Genomic DNA, 21863 nt, shown 5'->3' on the forward strand with positions numbered 1-21863 from the left:
TTAAACCCGCATTAAATTACTAATTTCACCAACTTGTCTCTGTGTGAGTGTGCAAAATCCAGAAGAGACAAATTGTACTTCAAACACTTACGGTTATGCCTGCACACAAAGGACAAGCTGTGCTTAATAGATCTTAGAAAACAATTCTTGCACTCGAGGCTAAGTAGAGCAGAACAAAAGAAATAATAAGCTGGATGACTTGGATGAGCAAGCCATCCAAGGAGCTGAAATTTTCCTTTCTTTGTAGTAACGTTTAAATTCCATTTTCTCCACTTGGTGGTTTTTCAATTCATCCCTTAGTTAACCTACCAATCCATGCCTGAACATACATAAAAGCAGTGCCGTGCAGGCAGACACGGGCTGAGGAAAATATTTTCGGTGCCAGACTGAAGAGAGGAGAAAGTAGGAGAAAGTGTGTGTACAAAGACTTGTTTAAGAAATACCCCATCCAAAAAGGAGGAGAAGAATTCCCGAAACACACCACCACCACTGATAGAAAACGACAGATCCAACAACCAGAAGGATTCAAGCAGTCGACTCTAAATTCAACACCCTTGACTGGACGCAGCAGAATTCTTCGTAAATCTTGAATTGAGTAAACATAACACAAGTCGTTGTTAGTGGTTTATAGGTTTGGTCTGTTGGAGCCATATTCTGGTCAATCTAAACCTGGGCACGTTCTATTTGCTCTGGCTACAAACGCAATTCAAACACTTCTATTCTGCTTCCATAGCTTTATCTCTTCTTCTTTCTTGCTTGCTTCGTTGGTTGGTAGGTGGACGAGTACTGACTTCAACAAGCTCAATCCGGAATATAAAAAAAACGTAGCACACAAGTAATTCAAAGTCACTTTCTCCCCTATCTCTTGGTAACTTTTGTGTTTGCCTAGCAGTGAAAATGATCTCTATTCACCTCCATCAACTCAACAAGAGGACACATTACATGAATTTAAAATGGATTTATGATTTAATAGCTTTAAAGAAGGCAGGCCCCACGCAGTGTCGTAAATACTGGAGAGAAGAACATTTCATAAATCTCAATAATAATAAGAACATAACCGTTATCGATGCAGGGAAACATTTCGACTTGAAGTCGACGACTGATTGTGATTTTTAGTTCCCCTACGACAACTTTTACTCTTACTTTCTCCACTTTGCGAAAATCTCGCAAGAAAAAGAACTCATCTCGTTGTCTATCTCCCTCCCCTGGTTAGTTAGACAGATATCCAAGCACCACCACCACCAGCAGCAACCTACATATCTCAAGCTACACACTTTCACCCCAAATGCATCTCTCTAGCTGGATATCCATCCAGTCCGGGTGTTTTTATGCTAGAATTCTACTCTGGAGAAGAGAGACAGTGAAAGACTGAGAGTAACTCTCTCACTCAGCTCAGTCCCAGTTCAACCTCTCAACACAGCATCTCCATTCTGGACTCTCGGTTCCATCACCATTTCACAATTTGGAGAAAAAGGTAGCCGTGTAGATCTTCTCGCAGTAGCAGCCAAGCCAGAATAAGAAGAAGCGGTGTGTCCTCCTGGATTCAATCCCTCTGGCACCCTTGGCCGGGACACGACATTACCAAACCAGCCTCTCAAGATATAGACACAGGTCTATTTTAGTCTGGTTGGCCGGCTTTAGAAAAGCTAAATGAACAAATTTAGCCATTCTTACTCTAAACAAATTACAAATCATTAACTTGAACGGATCAAGACTATAAGTTCGAACGGAGAGTTCTGCCTGTATTCTATTTCCGATGGAGAAAATTTAGTTTCGCAGAAACACCCACACATCAGTAAACAAGGACAAAAGTGTCCTCTCTAGACACAACTTTCACTCTGTGCAGTAATTCATTCATACATTTGCAATGTGATCAGTTGTGTAATTCGTTAAATCTGGATAGTAAAATTAGATCGGAGGAGCCATGCGTGTGATGGTGAAAGCTGTATTACATCATTGATTTGTAATTGACACGTTGTAAGATTAAGTAACTTTTCTATTTCGCATAACATCCAGGCCTCACTCACTCAGCCTTGGCTTATTTTTTTCTTTAGTGCTCACTTAGAGAGAGGTTTTTGAGTAAAAAATCTCAACCTTGTTTATATAACGGGACATATTGCATTCCGTTTGTGGTTACATAAAACCAGATATTTAAATTCGAGAGAAGTTTCTTCAAGAGAGAAAAAAGTTGCTTTCATGATTTTGATTTTAGATTCATTTTATGCCGAATATCTCGCCTTGGAGTTTATGCTGTAATGCATACACAGCAAAGTAGCACATAGTAGGCTGCTGCTGTAGTTGTGTGGTGTGAATGTCTTGAGCCATAACATTTAAAGATCAGAGAAAGGGATCGGATCACTGTGAGGAAAAGGATCGTTTAATATCACATAAAACTCGAGGGATTTCAGCTGATTGAGACATGTCCCCTACTAATCTTCTCTGGTGAAACGTGATGTGAGCTCAGAACAATCAATTCAACACCGGCCAACAATAAAGCGGCGACACTTACGGGAATACCAGCCGGACTAAAAAGTGAGTACAATAAAGTAAGCTTATTACAACACAATTCTGATAAAATCTTACAAGAGCTGTATCTTTTTTTGGTTCTTTCTTTTCTCTGGGTTTAATCAGAATAAGAACACGACGAGCTTATTCTACGTATCTCGTGAAAACTAATAACACGTAATTTTTTGATATGCATCTGCCTATCATAATTTTAGTAAAATGAGCCCTTACAACCAACCCCAAATAGCCCATGTCTCAATAATTTATCAAACTTGGAAAATAAATGTCGAGAGATAATGTTCATTTTTTCTTAACTCAACAAAACCCCTCCTTCTGTGCTATGGCCAAAAAAAGTTTTACAAATATGGAGTTATTTCTGTCCTCTTACCGTCACTTATGCTTAATCTACAACTAGAGTCCTAAGTCGGTATAGACGACGAAACTAAGGAGGACAACCCTTCACCGACAGAATCACCGATCTTGATGCCCTTTGGATATGTTGTACTCCTAGGTGAGTCTAGCAAAAGTGAAGCAGGATTTCATTCCATGGCCCCATTTGCGCCCGCCACACCCACTCAAAGGTGCGAAAAACACGAAAAATACCCTGTTTTGGTTCATTCAAAAAATCACCAAAAATCCAATTTTGATCGGATTTTCATAATTTAAGCGTTTTTGTCATCTTAGATAGTTGCTTTATTATATCCAATAGCAAACTCAATTTTTTTAATTTTTTGAGTATTTTCGAAAATTTCCTGACCAGGAGTATTCCTTCGAAAAAATCAAAATTTCAAAAAAATTGAGTTTGCTATTGGATATGATAAAGCAACTATCTAAGATCACAAAAACGCTTAAATTATGAAAATCCGATCAAAATTGGATTTTTGGTGATTTTTTGAATGAACCAAAACAGGGTATTTTTCGTGTTTTTCGCATGTTTGAGTGGGTGTGGCGGGCGCAAATGGGGCCATGGAATGAAATCCTGCTTCACTTTTGCTAGACTCACCTAGGAATACAACATATCCAAAGGGCATCAAGATCGGTGATTCTGTCGGTGAAGGGTTGTCCTCCTAAGCTACATGGTGGACCTAACTTTTGCAACCACTCCATCCCAGGGAGTTTTTTGGTTGACAATGTGAGAGACCAGACCACGAGGGAAGAAGAAGGAGGGCATCAGACGAAGCCTGATTGAAGCCTTAATCAGCTTTTGTAAGGTTTACTTCGAACCAACGACTGACTTTCTTCATTGCTAAGCCCGCACTCATAAATTCTGAGCAGCAATTTCCAACAGAGATTAGAACAGGGATTTAGAGAATATTAAACTTTTGCGGGGTCCCCATCCGCTCTTTTGAGAGTTGGGTTTTGAAGAGCAAAAGTAGACGAAAGAAACGAAACTGCTCACTTTTGTATCATACATAGTAGAGCTGGAGCTCAACTTTTGGACAATTATAAATATATGGATACACACAGTTTAAACCCCCTTTTTCCTACGTGAATCCTCCTCTAACCTGAAAACTTTCAACTGCATTTACTATACTTACTTTACTACATACGCAGCCTGTGCACGTAGTAAAAAATGACGGAAATGGTATTATTATTACATTATCTCCTCTAATATATGTGCCAACAAAGGTAGACATGGGCTGGGGGATGGTTTGCGGGAAGAAAAGGCTCATAATAGTAATACCACTTCCTCACAAGAAAGAAACTTGGCTGTGGGCGATGAAACAACAAGACAAGACATTTATTTAACTTTACTTCATTTAGTTTCACCTTTTCCCATGAAACCAAAGTCGAGAAGATCGAGCTAACCCGGTATGAAAGTGTATAGACCAAGGCGACACAAACTAACTCACTGTATCAAACTAACTATGACTGCGACTTCATCTCGACTTTCGCAATATTCTAAGAAGACCAAGAACATGCAGGAACAACTGTTAGACTTAATAGTGAATTAACCAGGGCCTAAACTTTTACAAAAGTTACTTGCTATCCCCATTGGCTGCCTTTGTCGGGACGAGTGTTATTGGACTCGGTTGGACAGTTAAACCACTTCCCATAGGGCACAGGAGGCAATGAATAGCGAAACCAATCGAGTGCCAAAGAAGAAGTAACAAGATGTTCTATGTGTGTCGTGGTGGTGGAAGGAGAAAGTAGCCACCCAGGTGTACATAGAAAGTTGTCCAGCCAGAGGGCCACATGCAGACAGACAGACAGAGATGAGATGATCAGGAGAAAGTCTGCCTGGCGATATTGATAGCTGAGCACAAACCCATCTGACCTCACTATAAATAGAGTGGGACGTGGTGTTAAGTTTATTTCCACAAGTTGAGTTCTTCTTCATATGTACAAAGTTTCCAACCACTCTCTGATCCCCCTCATTTCCATCCACCCATCCCATGCCATGCAACTACAACAATAACAATAAACATTTTCCACACTTGGGCTGGACGGGAATTGCCGTTTTACCTGGTGTAGCGAGAAGCAAAGAGCTATTCGAGGTGCTCATTTGAAGATTAATTCTTATTAATTCGTGACACATAGTGCGAAAATAGTGGCCACCTTGGGTGCGAACCCCACACCACTTGACAATGCTCTCCCTGAAAGGGAAAGGTGCGGGTGGTGGTGGTGGTAGGTGCTCGTCTGCAAGCAAACCACCACTTAAGCCCAATGGTGATAGAAGAAGTCGTAGGGTAAGATCCAGTCGCGGTTAGAAAGTAAGTAACTTCCGCCGCCGAGTTTGTAATATATGTGCAGGCGACGTTTACAAAGTCGATTGCTCGTCACTCCAGGGCATTTGAGAAAATACATTCCAAACACAATGAGACTCTTCAAGATTTAGTTTTGACTCGCCTCAGCTGCGCCTCCACTTCTTCTTTCATGAAAGATTACTGTTATGAGCCTAATCCGAGAAATTACCGAAAAATGTGCAGACTCTTCTCCCTTCCGAAAAGTGCCACATCTTCTTCTTCAAAGGCGTTTGACTAAAGTGCTTAAATTAAAGGAAACGAAAGGCTGGGACGTTTACAGGTGACACCTGCGGCAAATAAGAGGATCTCTTCTCTAAAAACGTACGTCACTAGCAGCGCGATGAGATTCTCTTGGACGTCAAAGAATAAGTTGACATTACAGATTATGATTATAAAATATACTAAGTTTAACAATTTCTATACGAAAATACGTACACTTTTTTAACCATTTCTGCTGACCTTGCAATAGCTGATAGTTTGTAAGTATGTACGTCATGGTCGTCAGGTTAACAAATTTCATTGAGGTCACACGAATCTCGAGCCTTGGAGAGATAACAACTTTACAATTTCTTTTACCCAACTAAATCCTTTACCTTTGCCCTTTCTCATCATTTTTTACATTTACGTAGACCTTCTTCTTCCTTCTACAGATTTCAATTCTACTTAAAATTTTACAGGTTACATATCACTGAGAACAAACACGAGCCGTGCGTACAGAATAAGAGAGCACACAAAATAAAAGATAAAGAAAAATACGATCAAAATCGTAAAGCCAAATTCAATACTGGATTCTAGAGAGAGATGCCAATTTTAGAATGAAATGAAATTTTTACACGGCAAGCAAGTGAATGAAACACACAAGTTTCCAGAACACAACCCAATATTCCACGTATGCACATTAGAACGTAGGAGAGAAAGGTGGACTTTCACTCACTGAGCATTGAGTAACATAACAACAATTGCAAACCTGTTTCTTTGACATAGGAATTCAGCCAGGCAACAGAAAAGCAATAAGTATTGTGTTCTTATTATTATATTTTTCCACCAACAACTACCTTACATAATGTGCTGCACGCTTACATACAATAGACATAAATGATCACATACATACATATATCTACTTGCTGCAATACAATGAAATGCCACATCCGAAACTATCATCTACTTTTATTTTCTCTCGGATAATGGAATCAACGAATGAAAAATTCAACTCCTTATTTCTTTCTTGGCATCAGCGAGATGATTTCGACTAAAATTTTGCTTTCTCCATTTCTTTCTCAGTGTGAGGCGGGCAGTCAGTCAGCAGCACCGAAACATCACCTTCCTCCTAAGTGCGTGAGAAAAGTGAGGAAATGACTAAAGGAGGAGAAAGTGATTCCTTTTCCGTCAACAGTTGCCTCGAGAATGGTAGAAAGAATCACACTCCTTACTCGACATAAGTACCACCACACACCTTCGAACGTACGTACCTATCACCACCTGCTTTCACTCCTCCATCTCTCATCCAGCTTCTTCTTCTCCTTCCAAATCAGTTTCATACATGGCGAAATCACACTTTTGTTCAGAGTACTTTCTTCTATTATATTATTGATTGTATTGCCAATCGGAAATGCCAAAAGGCACGCGTGGTTGTACTTTATTCATAATGGAAGCTATATCTCCGGAGGCAGACTTTGTCCACACATAGAAACACAATTAAATGGTAGTACAGATGTTAGATTGTGTTTGTATGTATTACGTGAGGGAAAAATGGGTATGTACATATAGGAATGTAGGCGGAAAAAGTTTTACTGTCCGGGGGGACTATTGCACCCTCGGAGAGACGTACAATTCCCAAATTGGGAAAGAAGTTTTCATCCAAATGGCAAAAACCGTAAGAAAACATAACGTGTGTGCTCTTCTTCTCTCTTCGCAGTCGCATTTCTCATTTGATATCCGTTCAGAAATGGTGACCTTATATTATCCGATGGACGAGGAGATAGACATGTATGGAGAAAGCAGGGAGAAAGCAAATCAAGAAATCGTCAGTCTCATTCTATTTATGGCAGGAAGGCAGACGGAGAGAAATATCTGGTTAATGTATGATCTATATATTAGGCTATTCAGGTTAGGTGGAGTGCACGAGGGAAAAAAGTGTGCCTTTTCAACAAGAGAAAAAAGAGAAAGATGTCTAGTTGCCAGAGTGAGAGAGCAGACCTTGGGCATGAGTAAGTGACCTGAACGAATAAGGAACGCTGAACCTTATCATTTACGATTCAGTGGTCCATTCCATAAAATAAAATAAGCTCAGATTACTAATACACTCCTAGAATTGCTGCTTTGCCTGTGCCCGCACCACCACCAAGTTGACGACGGCAGGCGGGTATAATAATAAATGGCGACAGAAAGAACCCAATGAATAGAAAGGCTCAGTTTAAACCTCTTGTGAGAGCAGGCCGGGAGACAATGGAGGAAGGAAAAACGCCGTGGAGAAAGTCTGGTTGATGGCGGAATGAGAAAACTGAATGGCACTCAAAGTGAGAGAGTGAAATTCAGTAAATTCACTTAACCTGACGACTCATTAAGTCCTGACAGGAACTAACAGTAAAACTAATCCTCTCCTCTCAAAGAACTAACTTGAATGTGATAATAAAAATTTCCATTGTCGTCCGTCCATCCATGCACAAGAAGGGAAAGGCGAGAGACGGAAAATTCAACAGGAAGTCGGTCTCTCTGCAGGATGGCCGGGAGGCTTTATAATTTTATTCCAGTTGAGTAAATGTCATAACAAACAATAAATGTACATATGTACATACGCCTGCCAAACTACTGGGAAATTGCTTTTACAATGATCATCAAAACCTTAAAATATATGTTCAGTACTTCATTACGTATGTTTTCTTTAGAACTGGAATTCCATCATTTCACAGAAAAAATAATTCCATATCGTAGCAAACAACAAGTAATTACTACTCGGCCGTGTTTTACGTACGTAGCTGACGCACAAAAGATAGAATCAGAGCCAACCACTTTATAAAGAGAGTATTAGACTCAAAGCCCCGCGTACTAATTACTTTCACTAAAATTGAGTTGGTTACAGCGGAAGAAAGCAGCATGGGGAAAATAAATCTGCATAAAACCCGTCAAGTATCAAAGCTCATCCAACCACAGTAGTAGCAGCAGCAGCAGCATGCATACTACACAAGTATGTAGTAGTTTATAGATTTCAGTTATTTGGAGATGAGAGGGCGCATGTCGTTGTCATTAGTGAAAACTAATGGGATACACACAGAGCAGCAGAGCAAATTCCTTATCTGCACCCATGTAAATGTGTAATATTACATTTATATTATCACAAAAGCACATTCATTCTTGTGATTTATGCAATTCGGTACATTCCAGCACCACTAATACGGAATAAGTAATAAGAACTTTATGTTTATATTGCATGTGCGATGATAAATCCGACACTTTGATTGCTACATATATTGCAAATTGTCAATTTCTCATCGTCAAATTTCTATTCGTAATCATCCAAGCAACCAAGGCGTACGATGCTCTGTCGTTCTTACATTGGTTGAAATGAGATTCGTTTTTCTCTTCTTTCTTTTTTCGCTCTTTTTATCAAGAACAATTCCGCATTGAAATCTGAGCCAAGCACAAGCACGAGAAACCGGACAAGTGAAAGCACATACTATAGCGTATTACCCCACACAATTTACTTTACTTAAAACATCTCTCTAGTTATCTCGCCGAGTGGCACGGGGCCAAATTTCTTGACTGAGGCAATTGAGATTGAGTGTCCTGACTCGCTAACCATGCACCAAAACCAAACCAACCCAGTCACATAAACTTCTCCCAAGTGTCGTTTGAAACTTGAAGAAGAAAAGGAATTATATGCACAAAACAGGAATCTGAATTTTGTCCTTTCTAACGGAGAAGAAAAAGTGTATGTGTGTCCCAACAAACAACAACAACATGAGACGAGATAGAAATCAGATTGTTCACGTTAGCCAGCCACTCATTTTTTGCAAAGTTTCTTTTATTCGTGTCTCTCTCTCTCTCTACGTAATCCTAGATTCCAACCACATCCGACTTTGCTTAACCTTTTCTCGTCAACTCATCGCATACGAAATAAACATGGACAAAGAAAGCAGGATTAATGTTTCAAATTGCATTACAAATTCCCAACCAATGAAAGTATTAATAGAGCTTGATTTTCAAAGCAAGTGCCCATAAATTAATCTCCCATTTTGGAATTTGTCCCCTTGCGGAACTGGGAAGAGGAAATGATGCAAACGGAACAAAGTAATCCATTGACATCACTTTTGTTGACTGCAGGGTACAGAGAACGTTAATATGCAATAGGTAAGTATAGCTCACACAAGTGTTCAGGAGCTATGACACGTTCTTCTCGACAACATCCATCACTTTGCTTTTGACTTTGCATTGAATTCTGTTTGAGATTCGATACTACTCAAACTCTTCTCACACTCGAAAGAATAGTTGGAATACATCGCAGTGGAGGAAGTGAGAGGAAGGAAGGGACGAAGCTTTTAGCTCCTCTCCTCTGGACAAAAGCCTTTTCATGTTGAACTCATTCCAAAGATTCAAAACTTTCATGTCCACAACCAAGCAAGAGAGAGAGAGAGAGAAAGCAAAGCAAAAAAATCCCCGTATAATAAAGCAGCAAACTCTGCAAAATAAATCATCTCATAATAGTAGATGTCACACAACTTCATCTTAAGATTTAGCTTGGTGGTGGTGGAAGTAGGATTCATTCTTTGTCTGAAAAATGGGGGAAAAGTCTCTCAATTAAAATCCGCCTACTAAAATTAAGAAAATCTTTTCTTTCTCTTCTCTTTTCCAGATCCAGTGTAAAAAATATTGGCTGCGCTGCGGCTCCAAGAAAGCCTAATTATAATTGATTGTCTTCCATCAACTTGTGATTCAACTCAACTGTTCACAGCAGTTCCATAAACGCGCAGACTGTATAATAAACAGTGAATACTTGAGCAAAATGAAATGACCAAATTGGAAAAAGTGGTGTGGTGATGGAGAAAGCAGTCGTGACAAGAGTGAGATTTGTCACATATATCACGCGACGTAATGTAATCCACACTTTGTACAAGCCATCGAATTAATTTAACTGCATACATTCAACAACATCCCAGCTTTAAGTCGGACGGACAAGCTATCAATTAATTTCTTCCCAGAGAACAACCTAACATGCTAAGCGCCGTTGGAACTCGAGGTGGTGGACCGTTGGCTGGTGGAATTGATCGCAACATCACTACCAATATCACACGAAACTTTGAATGCCACTCGGACTCTGAGAGACATGGAACTCTGCTGATAAGCCTGGCAGGAGCAGGAGTATTAGCGAATCTTTCTTTGGCTGGACTGGTCATCGCTCGTCGCTCATTGAGAAGGTAATTAAAATTAAGCCGAAAAGTACGGTAAGAAGATTACCCAAGTTTCTCTAAACGAGAAGAAATGAATTTGTCCTCGAAAGAAGAAAATGTGAGATTTATACAATAATTGGGCGTCCAAGGTAGAAAATCCTCTCTCTCTCTCGTTCCCTACCACACCGTCGTCGTCATCGCCCACCTGCTAACGTTTTAATAGCTTTGGAAGAAAACTCAAAACACACTTCCTTCCTTTCCTAATTCTGGTTTTATGAGAGTCTTAAAAGTGGGACGGTGTGATTGTAATAATAACGCTACTAAAAGTCCTGGGGGGTTGGTTAGTTAGTGCTGAATTTTAGTGTCTTTCTTCTCAGATGGTCATCCGGACTTTTGCTTCACGGTACGATTGTGGATGGAACAAGGGCCGCTCTACTCATACCGCTTGGTCTAAGCGTCTTAAGATGCCAACCCATCACGCGGTGCTCCTTCTTGGATACGGCCTTTTTATTGCTTGCCACCGTGACATCGCTAAATCTTCTCGTTGGTAAGTAAAAAATGGCTTACCAAAATTTTTAACCTAAAATTTGTATGAAATAGACCAACTAATTAAACTTGTTTACTCTGTTTACAGCCTCTTTAAGTGTAAGTCTGTCAATTTGTCGGAAATTTGAAATGTTATCTGCGAGTTCGAAAAGATGGAATGTCAACCTAAATGTCGGAACTGGCAAGGTGATGCAGTAATTTTCTTTTTCCACGATTTGTTTTCAGGACGCACCACTATTACCACCACCGCTTTTAGTTCCCAGTTTAATTCAGTCTGCAGGGTATTCGCGAGCCGAGAGCCAGTACACGTCACCTTTATACCCAAAGGGAGAGTATTCATCCTATCATTCGGTAAGTGGATATCATTAATTACCTAAAGGTAACCCTTATTATGCAATAAAGTTCATCATCGACATCCACCAATAATTAAAGAAACAAGCCGACAAACTAGGTCAAATTATCATCTCATATGTAACAACTTTTGCGTCTGCATTATTATTTCCCAAACAGACTCGGAGATTAAAAGTGGATGTTGTATGTTGGAAAATCAATGTGCTACTTGTGGGCACCAGCAATTCCGCTAACGATCCTCTAATGAACTATAACGAAGGTAGTAAATTATTTTATGGGAGAAAGTAACGAACGAAATCAGAAGAAGAGAACAAAGATGAAATGTTACGGAGAGGAGGAAAATAAAGCGTGCAATATGCAGGAATCGAATCGAAATTGATGGTCGACTCAATTTCATGAACAAAACCTTAATTGCCCATCAAACCAGTTTAGTTTCCTAGATTTTAAATGTATCCTTCTCAGCAACAGAGGCAGAGATATTTTCTGGAAGAAATCACTCGGGGCATTAATCTGCTATAATTACAAATTTTTGATTGCGCCATGTTATTCGAGGGAAGAATGGCATTATGGACATATTTAATTGCAAGGCTTTCTTGAAGAGGGAGGTTTATTACCTTTTCCACGTTGATTTTCGCATCTCAAATAAATGAGTTCAACAGTTCACAGCCGTGAAGGAATGTCATATTCTGAATAAATTTATTCACAAAAAACGCACCGTGCATGCATATTTATTTACATACTTTCTCCTAAAGAATACTATTTCCTTCTTTGATATTCTTTTTTAGTTTCAAGTTCAAGATGAATTTAAGAAGAATATCTCTTGAGACTACATTCCAACAGTTTCATCTACATATTTATATACGCATAGCGAAAAGGATTATACATAAGTACTATATCAGCATAAGAATAATTAGATGAGCACGTATATTCCCCGAGCTTAGGATTAGTGTGAAGTTTAAACATATTCACGTGCTGCAGTCCTGTTGCAGGAAAGGAGGATATGAACACAAGGCGAGGAGGGGAAGAAAGGCTAATTAAATTCCGAAGGAGTGAAAGCGACGAGGAAATGTGAAAAACTCTTCTACATTATTAAATCAGTGCCCCTCTCGTGAGTCCCAATGTTGATATGGTGTATTTACTATAACGAAATGAGATAAAACTGCGAGAGCGACTTAACAAAATTGTTCAGCTGGGTCAACGTCTATATCTGCACATGCATATTATTATTATTGCAGGGTTAGCTCCTTAGCCTGTTAATTATAACATCGAGCATGAATTATTCATCCAATTTGCTACCAATCCCTTCCCTTCTGTATTTAATTAATTTAACATGCTCCCAATCTGCTATATAGTAGAGGAATTCAGATCGACTAATTATAACAGGTTGTAAAGGGATATTGGGGAAAGCAGCAGTGTGTTGATGAAGTTGTGCATGTGTATGTAGAAACATAGGTACAGGGCAAAGTGGGGACAAGTATAATTCCTAATTAACTCCAAAAACATAGAAATTAGACTTCAAATTTTCTCTCATACTGCGTCCTCCAACTTTGTCACACACATACAAAGGCTCAAAGCAACACGCCTAATTCATTACACATTCTCTTTGATGCCGCTGTTTTAACCCGGTGTGCCAGTTGTCAGGATTAATAAATAAGTTACTAATTAGTACTAACAGTAGTACAGCCAGACCTGCATATGTACAAATACATGTAGGAATGCGAGATGGAATAACTAGCAGCACCAGTGAAAGTAACCCTATTTATTCGTCCTCAAACCAAAGTAAACTATGTATCACCACGACCAAAACTAGTTCGAATGCTGTTTTAGCCACCAGTTTCTCTAACGATATATGCAATTCGAAAATGTTTCTCTCTCTCTGATGCGGCAGGAGTGTATTCGGCAGTCAGAATCATGGGATGAGTGGCATCATGTTTGTTGTTGGTGAAAGTATTGTACTCGAATATAATAATTCTAGAAAAACGGGATGCATTCTAATACACAGACATGTTTCATCATAACATACGTGCCCACAACACAATGAGTGTTTGATAACATGAAAGGATCTTGGATGGATTTTACATGATTGATCTCTCTCTTTCTCCAGGAGTATTACGACGATGATGCCAATCTCTTGGCTGAGACGACAGCCATGCCGGATTCACCGCAGTGCTTAGTGTTTGGGGTTTTCATCACTTGGTTTGCGGGTAATAACGGACTTTATACATCTTTTTCCCTTCCCAATCTGTCACTCGTTCTCGAAGAGAAGAAGCCGATGTTATTTATCCCATTGCAAACAGAATTTTTTTATGGGCATAAAAAGCGTATGTAAAAAAACGTTCTTTTAGTGCAAAGGGGGGAAGCAATGTCAAATATGAAAATCAAGTCAGACGTTACAGTTCCCATTTTCATGAAAATGTTGCCATTTGAAACTTACTATTATTTAGAGAGGGAAACAGCGGTGTAAATCTGAATACTAAATCACTACAAGAAAAGGATAAAATCTTTGGCTTTGTTTTTTTTTATACTTTTACAGCATTGACGATCAATTTGGGTCCAACCTTTTTGTCTGGTGCTTTGGCAGCTCAGGCCGATACTACACCGACAGCTCCGTCTTGCCCTCTCGTTCGAGGACCTGCGAGACATGCTGTTCTGAACGCTTTATGGGCGGCAGTCAACCTGCTTGCAGTGTTCTTAGCGAGTGCTCATCTTCGCAAATTGAAAAAAGACTTGGGTAAGTACGCGTAAGTGGTGGTGGTCCTCTCTCAGATGAGAGAGAGAGACAGAAAGGAGGAGAAAGTTGTCCTTTTTTCAGGAAAATGTATCGTATTTCATTATTTTCGACCTCTTTGTCATCCTCCTCCTCTTCAACATTTCTTACAAACAGATAAGCATCAAATCGTGTAGTACAAAGTGTGATTCTGACTCGTTTCCCATGCCACAAACAATCCTACTCACTCACTTGTTTAGCCAGTAGCAAACACTTGAGGCAGCAACCACTGCATTCCAATCAGTCATAAAAACAACTTTTGTGGCAAATCCGACTCCAACCACCGCCAAACCAACACCACTATCTATCTACTCGTGGAATGCACTGAGGGGTGTGAATGATGGAGAGAGCGAGAAAGAAGAAAGAAAGCGGTGAAAGTGTTGCTCAACTTTTCGCCATCAAAACACCAGGCGCATCACGGTCTACTTTTTTCCCCAGTAGCTCTTTAATAACTGCATGGTTGCATGGTTATCACAAGTAAAAGTTACTTTACCAATATATCGTCCACGTACAATGCTGGCTATTTATAGAAGTCTGTACTTCACTTTAGCCCGAACAAAAATAGGTATGAAATATGTTCAATCCGTCCAAACGAGCAGATGTAGGATTTTTACCCTGTGCTAAGCAAAAATAAAAAATAAAAGAGTAGACAGTTTGCAAGTGGTACACAATTTCGCATGCAAGGAAAAGAAAATATTTGTTCTTCTTTTAAGGAGAATGTAAATGTTGGCATTTCTTCTTCAATTTGAGTGCTTTCTTTTTCCACGTTTCTTTTAAAATCACTTTTGAAGAGGAACTTCATAACATCAAGAGTGTTGCTGGGAGTGAAAGTATTACACTACACTAAATTGAAATGCTTCCCCCACCACCACCATCACCAAAAACTAAGCTGCAATAGTTCCAGACACCGGGGGAAAGTAGTTGATACGCTTACAGACATAAATGAGAATTTTAAATTAAATTTGTATCCAGACACGGGCATAAACTCGTAACACGAATTTCAACCACTGTGACTTGGAGACAATACTAAAACTGAATCGCTGCTGTAATTCAGAGATATAAATCTTTTTCCTGTATTATTATGAATTACAGCTCGAGCAAGGATGGGGCTTCTTGCCGCGGCAGGATGCGGAATCGCCGGAATGGCTGGGATTATGCAGAATAAACAAAGTAGCAGCTTATCTCAAAATGCTACTACACATGGTTCAAAAATTCCCATGGCCACAGTTGCGACATGTGGAGGCCAAACTAGTACGTTAACAAGTCATCTGCCACACCATCGTAGCGGCGGAGGGTCGCTGGCCACTGCTGGTGAGTTGGATGTGCTAATTAGAGAAGCGCAGAAAAATGGGAGATGCCATATACGAACGTTGAGCACGTTGGCCGTAATCAATCTGGTTTGCTGGGTTCCTCTTTATGTGGTAGCTCTCGTGGCTCCAGTGGGTAAGTTGAGTTTCATAATTTTAATTATTTTTCGCATCAGAGAAATACGCAGCCCACTTTCGGAGAGTAAAGTCGTGACGACAAGTCAGATAAATTGTTGTCCTATTTCTGTCGAGAAGTAATAAACTTAAAGTATTCTGTCTTTCTCCGTAATGTAAGATTTGTATGAAAGACCATCATTCCTCAATCAAGCAAGAAGGGTGGTTCTCCATCAATTCTATGTCCAGTTATCGTTTCGGAAACTTTTTCTTATCCACATAACTACTCATATCTTTCGATAGTTTACTCAGTAGATCCCATCAAATTTTCCAATCCATTCCAGACCTTTAGTAGACACAGGATACGACATGTGTAGGAAAAATAATGGGTGAAAATCTCTGCCTCTATCATCATCAGGCTTCTTTGATAACATTCTTTTTCTATCACTATCATTGAAGATTTCACGGACTTTTCCCATTAAATGGTAGTATTGTGTAGAAGGAAGAACAGGGTTAGAGTGCTCTTATTTATTTGTTGTGTGCGGCATCCAAACCGAATTCCAGCTGCAAGACAACACAGGAAACATAAAAGAGACCGGAAAACCAACCAAGCCAAAACCTTTTCTGAACCATGAGCACGATACAACTGCAATGAAATCAGGGTAGAAAAAAGTGATGGGACGAATAGAGATCTCGATCTCTTTCCGAGCTTCGTATGTGGCAGTGGTGACCCTCTGCATACGGTTGTGAGAAGAGGAGACAATAAAAATAGTAGTAACTTGTTATTGGTAACAAATTGATATGAATGTATGTAATATATTACATACTCACAAAGCAATATAAAGACTTATTTCATCCCTAGATTTTTGTGAAAATCATAGAAAATAATTGTTTGCCAACAAGCATATGTTATTTTAAATCAGTTCGGTTAGTTAGAGATTTAAGTATTGATGCAACAATTCCTAACGTGGCGTGGGTGGTGGCCTCGAACTATTGATATTGTTCTGTTCTGTTATCGTCACAGATGGGACTCGAAGCTAATTTAATGACATTGTTCCAAGTACAATTATCCGGAACAAAACTTATGTGTACTACTATTTCTAGCAGTTGTATAACCACCAACAACATCTCCCCCTCACGTTTAACTTGTCCGCCTACCAATATTACCTCACAATTGCAACGTCTCAATCAAACGAATCAACTTTATACGTATAACCGCTATCACCACAACGAACCATGAATACGAATGTCTGCGGCACTATATACCCTGTAGAAAGTAAAGCTTGGTGAAAGTTGCGGTTAAAAATGGGCCAATGATGTCATCCGTGAAATGAACTTTAGTCCTACACTCACAAGCGTCAGTCAAGCGTTACATGATTGAAGTAGAAACAGAGAGAGGATTGAGAAAAATATCCGACCGATAGAATCGTCCCTCCAGAGAAACCGCAGACTTCAATTGCAATATACATAACGAGCCAGGTGAAAGTCGGGGTCGAAAATAGAACAAACTAACTTTTGCAGTTAGGCTTTACCCTAAAGAAACCCACGTATCTATAACAAAATGTTTAGACGCCTTGGCACACAAATATCATATAGGCATTGGATATATTATATCTAGATATTTAATAACCTTTCACCTGTTCAAGGTTTATTCATATTTATAATAATATCGTCTCCCCAACCATGAAATTATTTTGATGGAAGAAGTCTCATTTTTTCGCATAAACCTCTCTACCCATGCATTCGGCTGAGGCATTTGAAAGACCCAAGTGGATGAATGGGATACAGATTTCAATCATTTTTCAATAGGTGAACCCACACATGTGTATGCTTTCACCTTGGCCGATCTTTGAAAAAAAACGGGATAAGAAATCTTCACAAACTTCTTCAAGGTGTAGCACGTCCTTCATCATCGTATATTCTGACAGTCTAAGAAAACATCATCACGTCTAGCTTGATGGTGGGTGGTCTGGTACATATGAGGATGATGCAACCTTGCATTTTCTGCCAAAAAATCAATCAAGCTAATAATGCTTAGAATGTAGGAGTCTCATAAAATGGGGAGAAAGTGGCTAGAAATATGAATCCTGCTGATGCCGAGGAGAGAAATCTTGCCGTGCTGATGATCAAATTTTCTTGTGTAGGAAACGAACAGAAAGGAACATGGGAGGATCCTGCTCCCATCGCGTACGAGTTTACGCTCCTGGCTGCCTTTGCTCACTCCATTCTTCACCCTTTGTTCCTCCTCCTGCTGCACCACCCACTCCGACAAGGACTCAAACACTGCCTAATTGAAGGGTGCTGCTTCATTTGCCTCTGGTTGGGGATGGACTTCGGCATCCCGGTCAGTCCCGGTGGGGGAGAAAGTAGTGGGAGCATGATGGAGAGAGGAATCCGACGACGAAGCCAGCACCACGAGCTAAACATTGACAATCATCATGTCCACGCTTTCCCCGGCAGCAGCAGACCGCATTCTCGGTCCCATTCGCCGCACTCGCAAGTCGTGCTACACCACAGTGCGGGGGATCTAGTGCATATTCCTGGTTCTGCAAGTCTTCTTAAAATGAAGAGGTCGGTGTCCCTTAAATCAGATCGATTGCTGGTGTCAACGGGATGTAGGAATGGGGGACCTCCCTCACCTCCGCTGATTCTTACGGATGATATGCTCCCACCACCGCCATTACCACCGGCCAGTTCGGCGTTTAGGAAACAGGTATGAATATTACGTCATAGAACAAGTGACAGGTATGTAAATGAGGGGTTGCTAGATTACATAAAGTCGAGTGAAAGTGAACATGCAGCCGGGTTTAAATATGACATTTGCTCCTAAATATAATATAAATGCTGACTCCAAAAAACACTTTTGCTCATAATTGACACCATAATTGACGCAAATGTACATTTGGGACAGATCACAAAATTCAAATATGACAAGAAGCAAGCAAGGTGGCTGACCACACAAGAGAGTGGAAAAGGGCAACCTCAACCCACACGCTGTACCGTATTTTTCTTTCCTACCCGACGTGAAACAAACATTATTCATTCACGAGTGAGCGGAAGTGGAACGGAACTTCCCACTTTGGATAGACTTTTACTTTCACCCGTCATCCTCTCTTTCTCTCTGAATATGGTATACACGCACGCAAAAAAACACAAGAACTAACAAAAATATGATAATCTCATATCACAGGCATACATAAGCCAAGTATGTAGGACAGACTTTCATCCATGATAACTACTACTGACTTATCTTATAGAGAGCACAATTTTACGGATCTCTTTCACATGGCGAATACGACCACGTAGACAGGTCACACACACTCAAAGTTCAGTGAGTTGGTTTCACATATTCGCATCTTTAGATTGATCATGAAGTCTTCTACGGACACAACCTCGTAGGAATAGAAACACAGATAAAACGGGTGCGTGCACAAACGAAAAGTAGCTTCTAGTCATGTGGACTGGCATGAATTATGCATTTTCGTTTTCTGGGGGAAACTGAAATATTTACAAATTTTCGACGACTGAAGTTAGGGCCATATAAAGAATTAAATACAATTTAGGTGTACGTAGTCTTGAGTAAACAGTGGACATGACATGAAAGCAGAAATTGAATTAATCAATTTGACTCAATTTGAAACAGATGTCGATGGACGATTTGTCCCCAACTTCTGAAGATAATCGATGGCCAGACAGATTTTGAAGAATTACGAACCTGGAAATGCTACAGAAAAATGGCCGAGCCCCTTTTTCGAAAACGGATGAAATTTCAAGAATCGTGCTACTACCAATAATATTAAGGACAATCCAGTGAGAATAATAACAATACACAACAATTAGAATAAGTAAGCTTGCACTTTTAACCTTAACTAAATTGGCTCATGTCTGAATATAGTAGACAGTAAGTGCCCTTTAAGATAAGAATATTCCTTTGATAAGCACTCTTCCAGCTTATAGACTGCAATTTCTTCAACTGAATCATTGTACCATCACATCAAGTCTATAAGAATCTAATATAATAAAATAATTGTAAGCGTAAAAATGGGCTTATGTAAACTAAATATTTACGCATTTATATCTAGCACTACTTGTCATGTAATTCGAATCAATCTTAATCATAAGAACATAGCCTGACCGAATAAATAATCTACATAATCCTCCATTGCATTTGTATTTATAATAATTATCCTCTTAAGATGCGAATAAAATGACAAAGAATTAACATGGTGCATTATATGCGCACTACGCCGCAAAGCTTTCACTTTTCGAGCAAGGCTTTCAATTTCAATTTTGCTGTATGATCCAATCCAACACATAAATGAATGAAGACAGATGCGTGACATATCTCAATAATGGGACTTCAACTAACGGCCATCGTATGGTGAAAGTAATCTTTCCAAAAGATTGATATTGTCTCACGTTACTTTCGACGAGGTACGTATGGTATGAGATGAGATGACAACAGTACGAGAAAAAAATCATTTACCTGTTCAAATCCTCCAAGAAGCTCGATCGTATCCATTTCAGGACTGGGATGCATCACCTCCAATTTTCTCCCACATAATTCTGCCATCAATCTGACAAGAGACGTCTTTCCGCAGCCCGCTGGACCTGTTAACACTGGCATCCATCCCATGCTCAAGCACGTCATGATCGCGTCCAATTGTGCCACATCTTTTTGGAGCACTAATAACTTGTCATTGCTAAACTCAATACCGCCGACTCTAGGCAGACGAGAAAGCCCACAAATTATTTCGTTGTCAAGTAAGGTGACATCACGCGATACGCCTCGTAATACAGTGTCCACGTCTATTTCTGTCCCTGGAAATAATTCCTGCACAGTGTCACAGAAGAGTTGATGCACTTTTCGTCTATCGCTGCCCGTTCGCATTCGTAGCCCGTATATAATATCGACGTAACTTTGTGGGGAGAATTCTTCCAAAAAATTAAAAGGTTCGTTCACCACATTGTTCACGGTAAGTTCGGCCCATCGCATAAGATCGCGTAAATTGATATCCCAGGGTCCACCTTTTACCCCAAATCGTCCCTCTTGACATACAACTTGTTGCAATCGGGAGGCAAAGGTTGCCATTAATTGTATCGTTGGTGCAGGCAAAGTGGGCATAAACTTTTGTAGAACAAAATTAAAATCTTCGACGGATAGAACATCCACATAGACTTGAATAAATCTGTTCAGGAACGACTTGGGAAGTCCTTTTCTTGCACCTCCTTGTCTTACTGGATTTTGACATCCTAATATTCTTGATCCATCGCTAGAACCATTACCATCCGTGGTAGAAATTTGAAACGTTCTGTTGAGTTCTGGAATGTAGACGCTGCCTCGGTGATCAAGACATGCATTTAAACCTTCAAGCACCGACTGGCTGGCAAGGTTCAATTCGTCAAGGAGGATCCAAGAGCGTGTTTTCAAAGCTTGGAGTAAAGGACCTGTTCATGCAAATAAACATAACAATCTTTACTTCAGAAAGTTCACGTCGTGCAAGACAATAGTGAGATATAAATCTATATCTTACCATCCCTCCACTCAAAGTTGCCACCATCTTTGCCTTCAACTGGGAGGTCAGCTCCAAATAAATCTGATACCCATAAATCAGTCGACTCATTTAGCGGTGCACATACATATATATACGTAAATATTACAATTTGACATGAATATACCTGATATGTCGGTCTGCTCTGATAAATTAATTCTTGTTAAGGGATATCCGGCCATTTTAGCCAGTGCAGACACTAATGCAGTTTTTCCTACTCCGGGAGATCCCTCCAATAGAATAGGTTTCCTCAATTGCATCGCCCGTAAAACCCTCATAGCATTAATGGATGTGGTTGGTGAATTCATTGAAAATCGAACAGTCGTGTCCGCAGTATTTAGAACGAAAGGGTTAATTTTGAGGCTAAATGGTCCACAACTGACGCTATTTTCATCAACTTTTATTATTGAAGCCTCCAGTTTTTTATGAGTTTCAGAATCCGGTAAAGACGATGATGTCGTAAACAGCGTCTCAATGAAATTCAGGGCATTATGTCGAAGTGCTTGGGCATACGTACTGCATAGATAAAAAATAAACCAAAAAAAATTATTACATCATACCCACGGATATAGAGCGTATATTTTTTTAGG

At 39.8% G+C, this 21863-nt stretch overlaps 2 protein-coding genes across 3 annotated transcripts in view; one reads left to right on the top strand and one right to left on the bottom strand.

Annotated features, from left to right (window-relative positions):
• Positions 1–21863, bottom strand: part of LOC110854046 (midasin) — a 55914-nt gene that overhangs the window by 27676 nt on the left and 6375 nt on the right. Inside the window, exons 19-21 of the mRNA XM_022102440.2 lie at positions 21401–21789; positions 21256–21318; positions 20208–21169 (exon numbers count right to left, since the gene is read on the bottom strand). Coding sequence (XP_021958132.2) covers positions 20208–21169; positions 21256–21318; positions 21401–21789 — 1414 coding nt within the window. The remainder of the gene's footprint in view (positions 1–20207; positions 21170–21255; positions 21319–21400; positions 21790–21863) is intronic.
• Positions 1380–19943, top strand: LOC110854398. Of its 2 annotated transcripts, none has more exons than XM_035855104.1 (10): positions 1380–2546; positions 10102–10663; positions 11014–11183; positions 11271–11281; positions 11408–11533; positions 13638–13737; positions 14067–14264; positions 15393–15743; positions 17866–18434; positions 19365–19943. In XM_035855104.1, the coding sequence occupies exons 2-10, from the start codon at positions 10461–10463 to the stop codon at positions 19422–19424; spliced, it is 1788 nt and encodes a 595-aa protein (XP_035710997.1). In that variant the 5' UTR covers positions 1380–2546; positions 10102–10460; the 3' UTR covers positions 19425–19943. The 2 variants fall into 2 exon arrangements, with proteins under 2 accessions (XP_035710997.1, XP_035710996.1); XM_035855103.1 differs by having other exon boundaries at positions 1380–2532.

This window comes from Folsomia candida, unplaced genomic scaffold (genome assembly GCF_002217175.1).
Source record: "Folsomia candida strain VU population unplaced genomic scaffold, ASM221717v1 Fcan01_Sc009, whole genome shotgun sequence".
Classification (NCBI taxonomy): domain Eukaryota; kingdom Metazoa; phylum Arthropoda; class Collembola; order Entomobryomorpha; family Isotomidae; genus Folsomia; species Folsomia candida.

Coding starts and splice junctions, on each gene's coding strand:
- LOC110854398 (XM_035855104.1), top strand. CDS start 10,461: ATGCTAAGCGCCGTTGGAACTCGAGGTGGTGGACCGTTGGCTGGTGGA. Junction 14,265..15,392: donor CAAATTGAAAAAAGACTTGG/GTAAGTACGCGT, acceptor TATGAATTACAG/CTCGAGCAAGGATGGGGCTT. Junction 18,435..19,364: donor GTTCGGCGTTTAGGAAACAG/GTATGAATATTA, acceptor AATTTGAAACAG/ATGTCGATGGACGATTTGTC.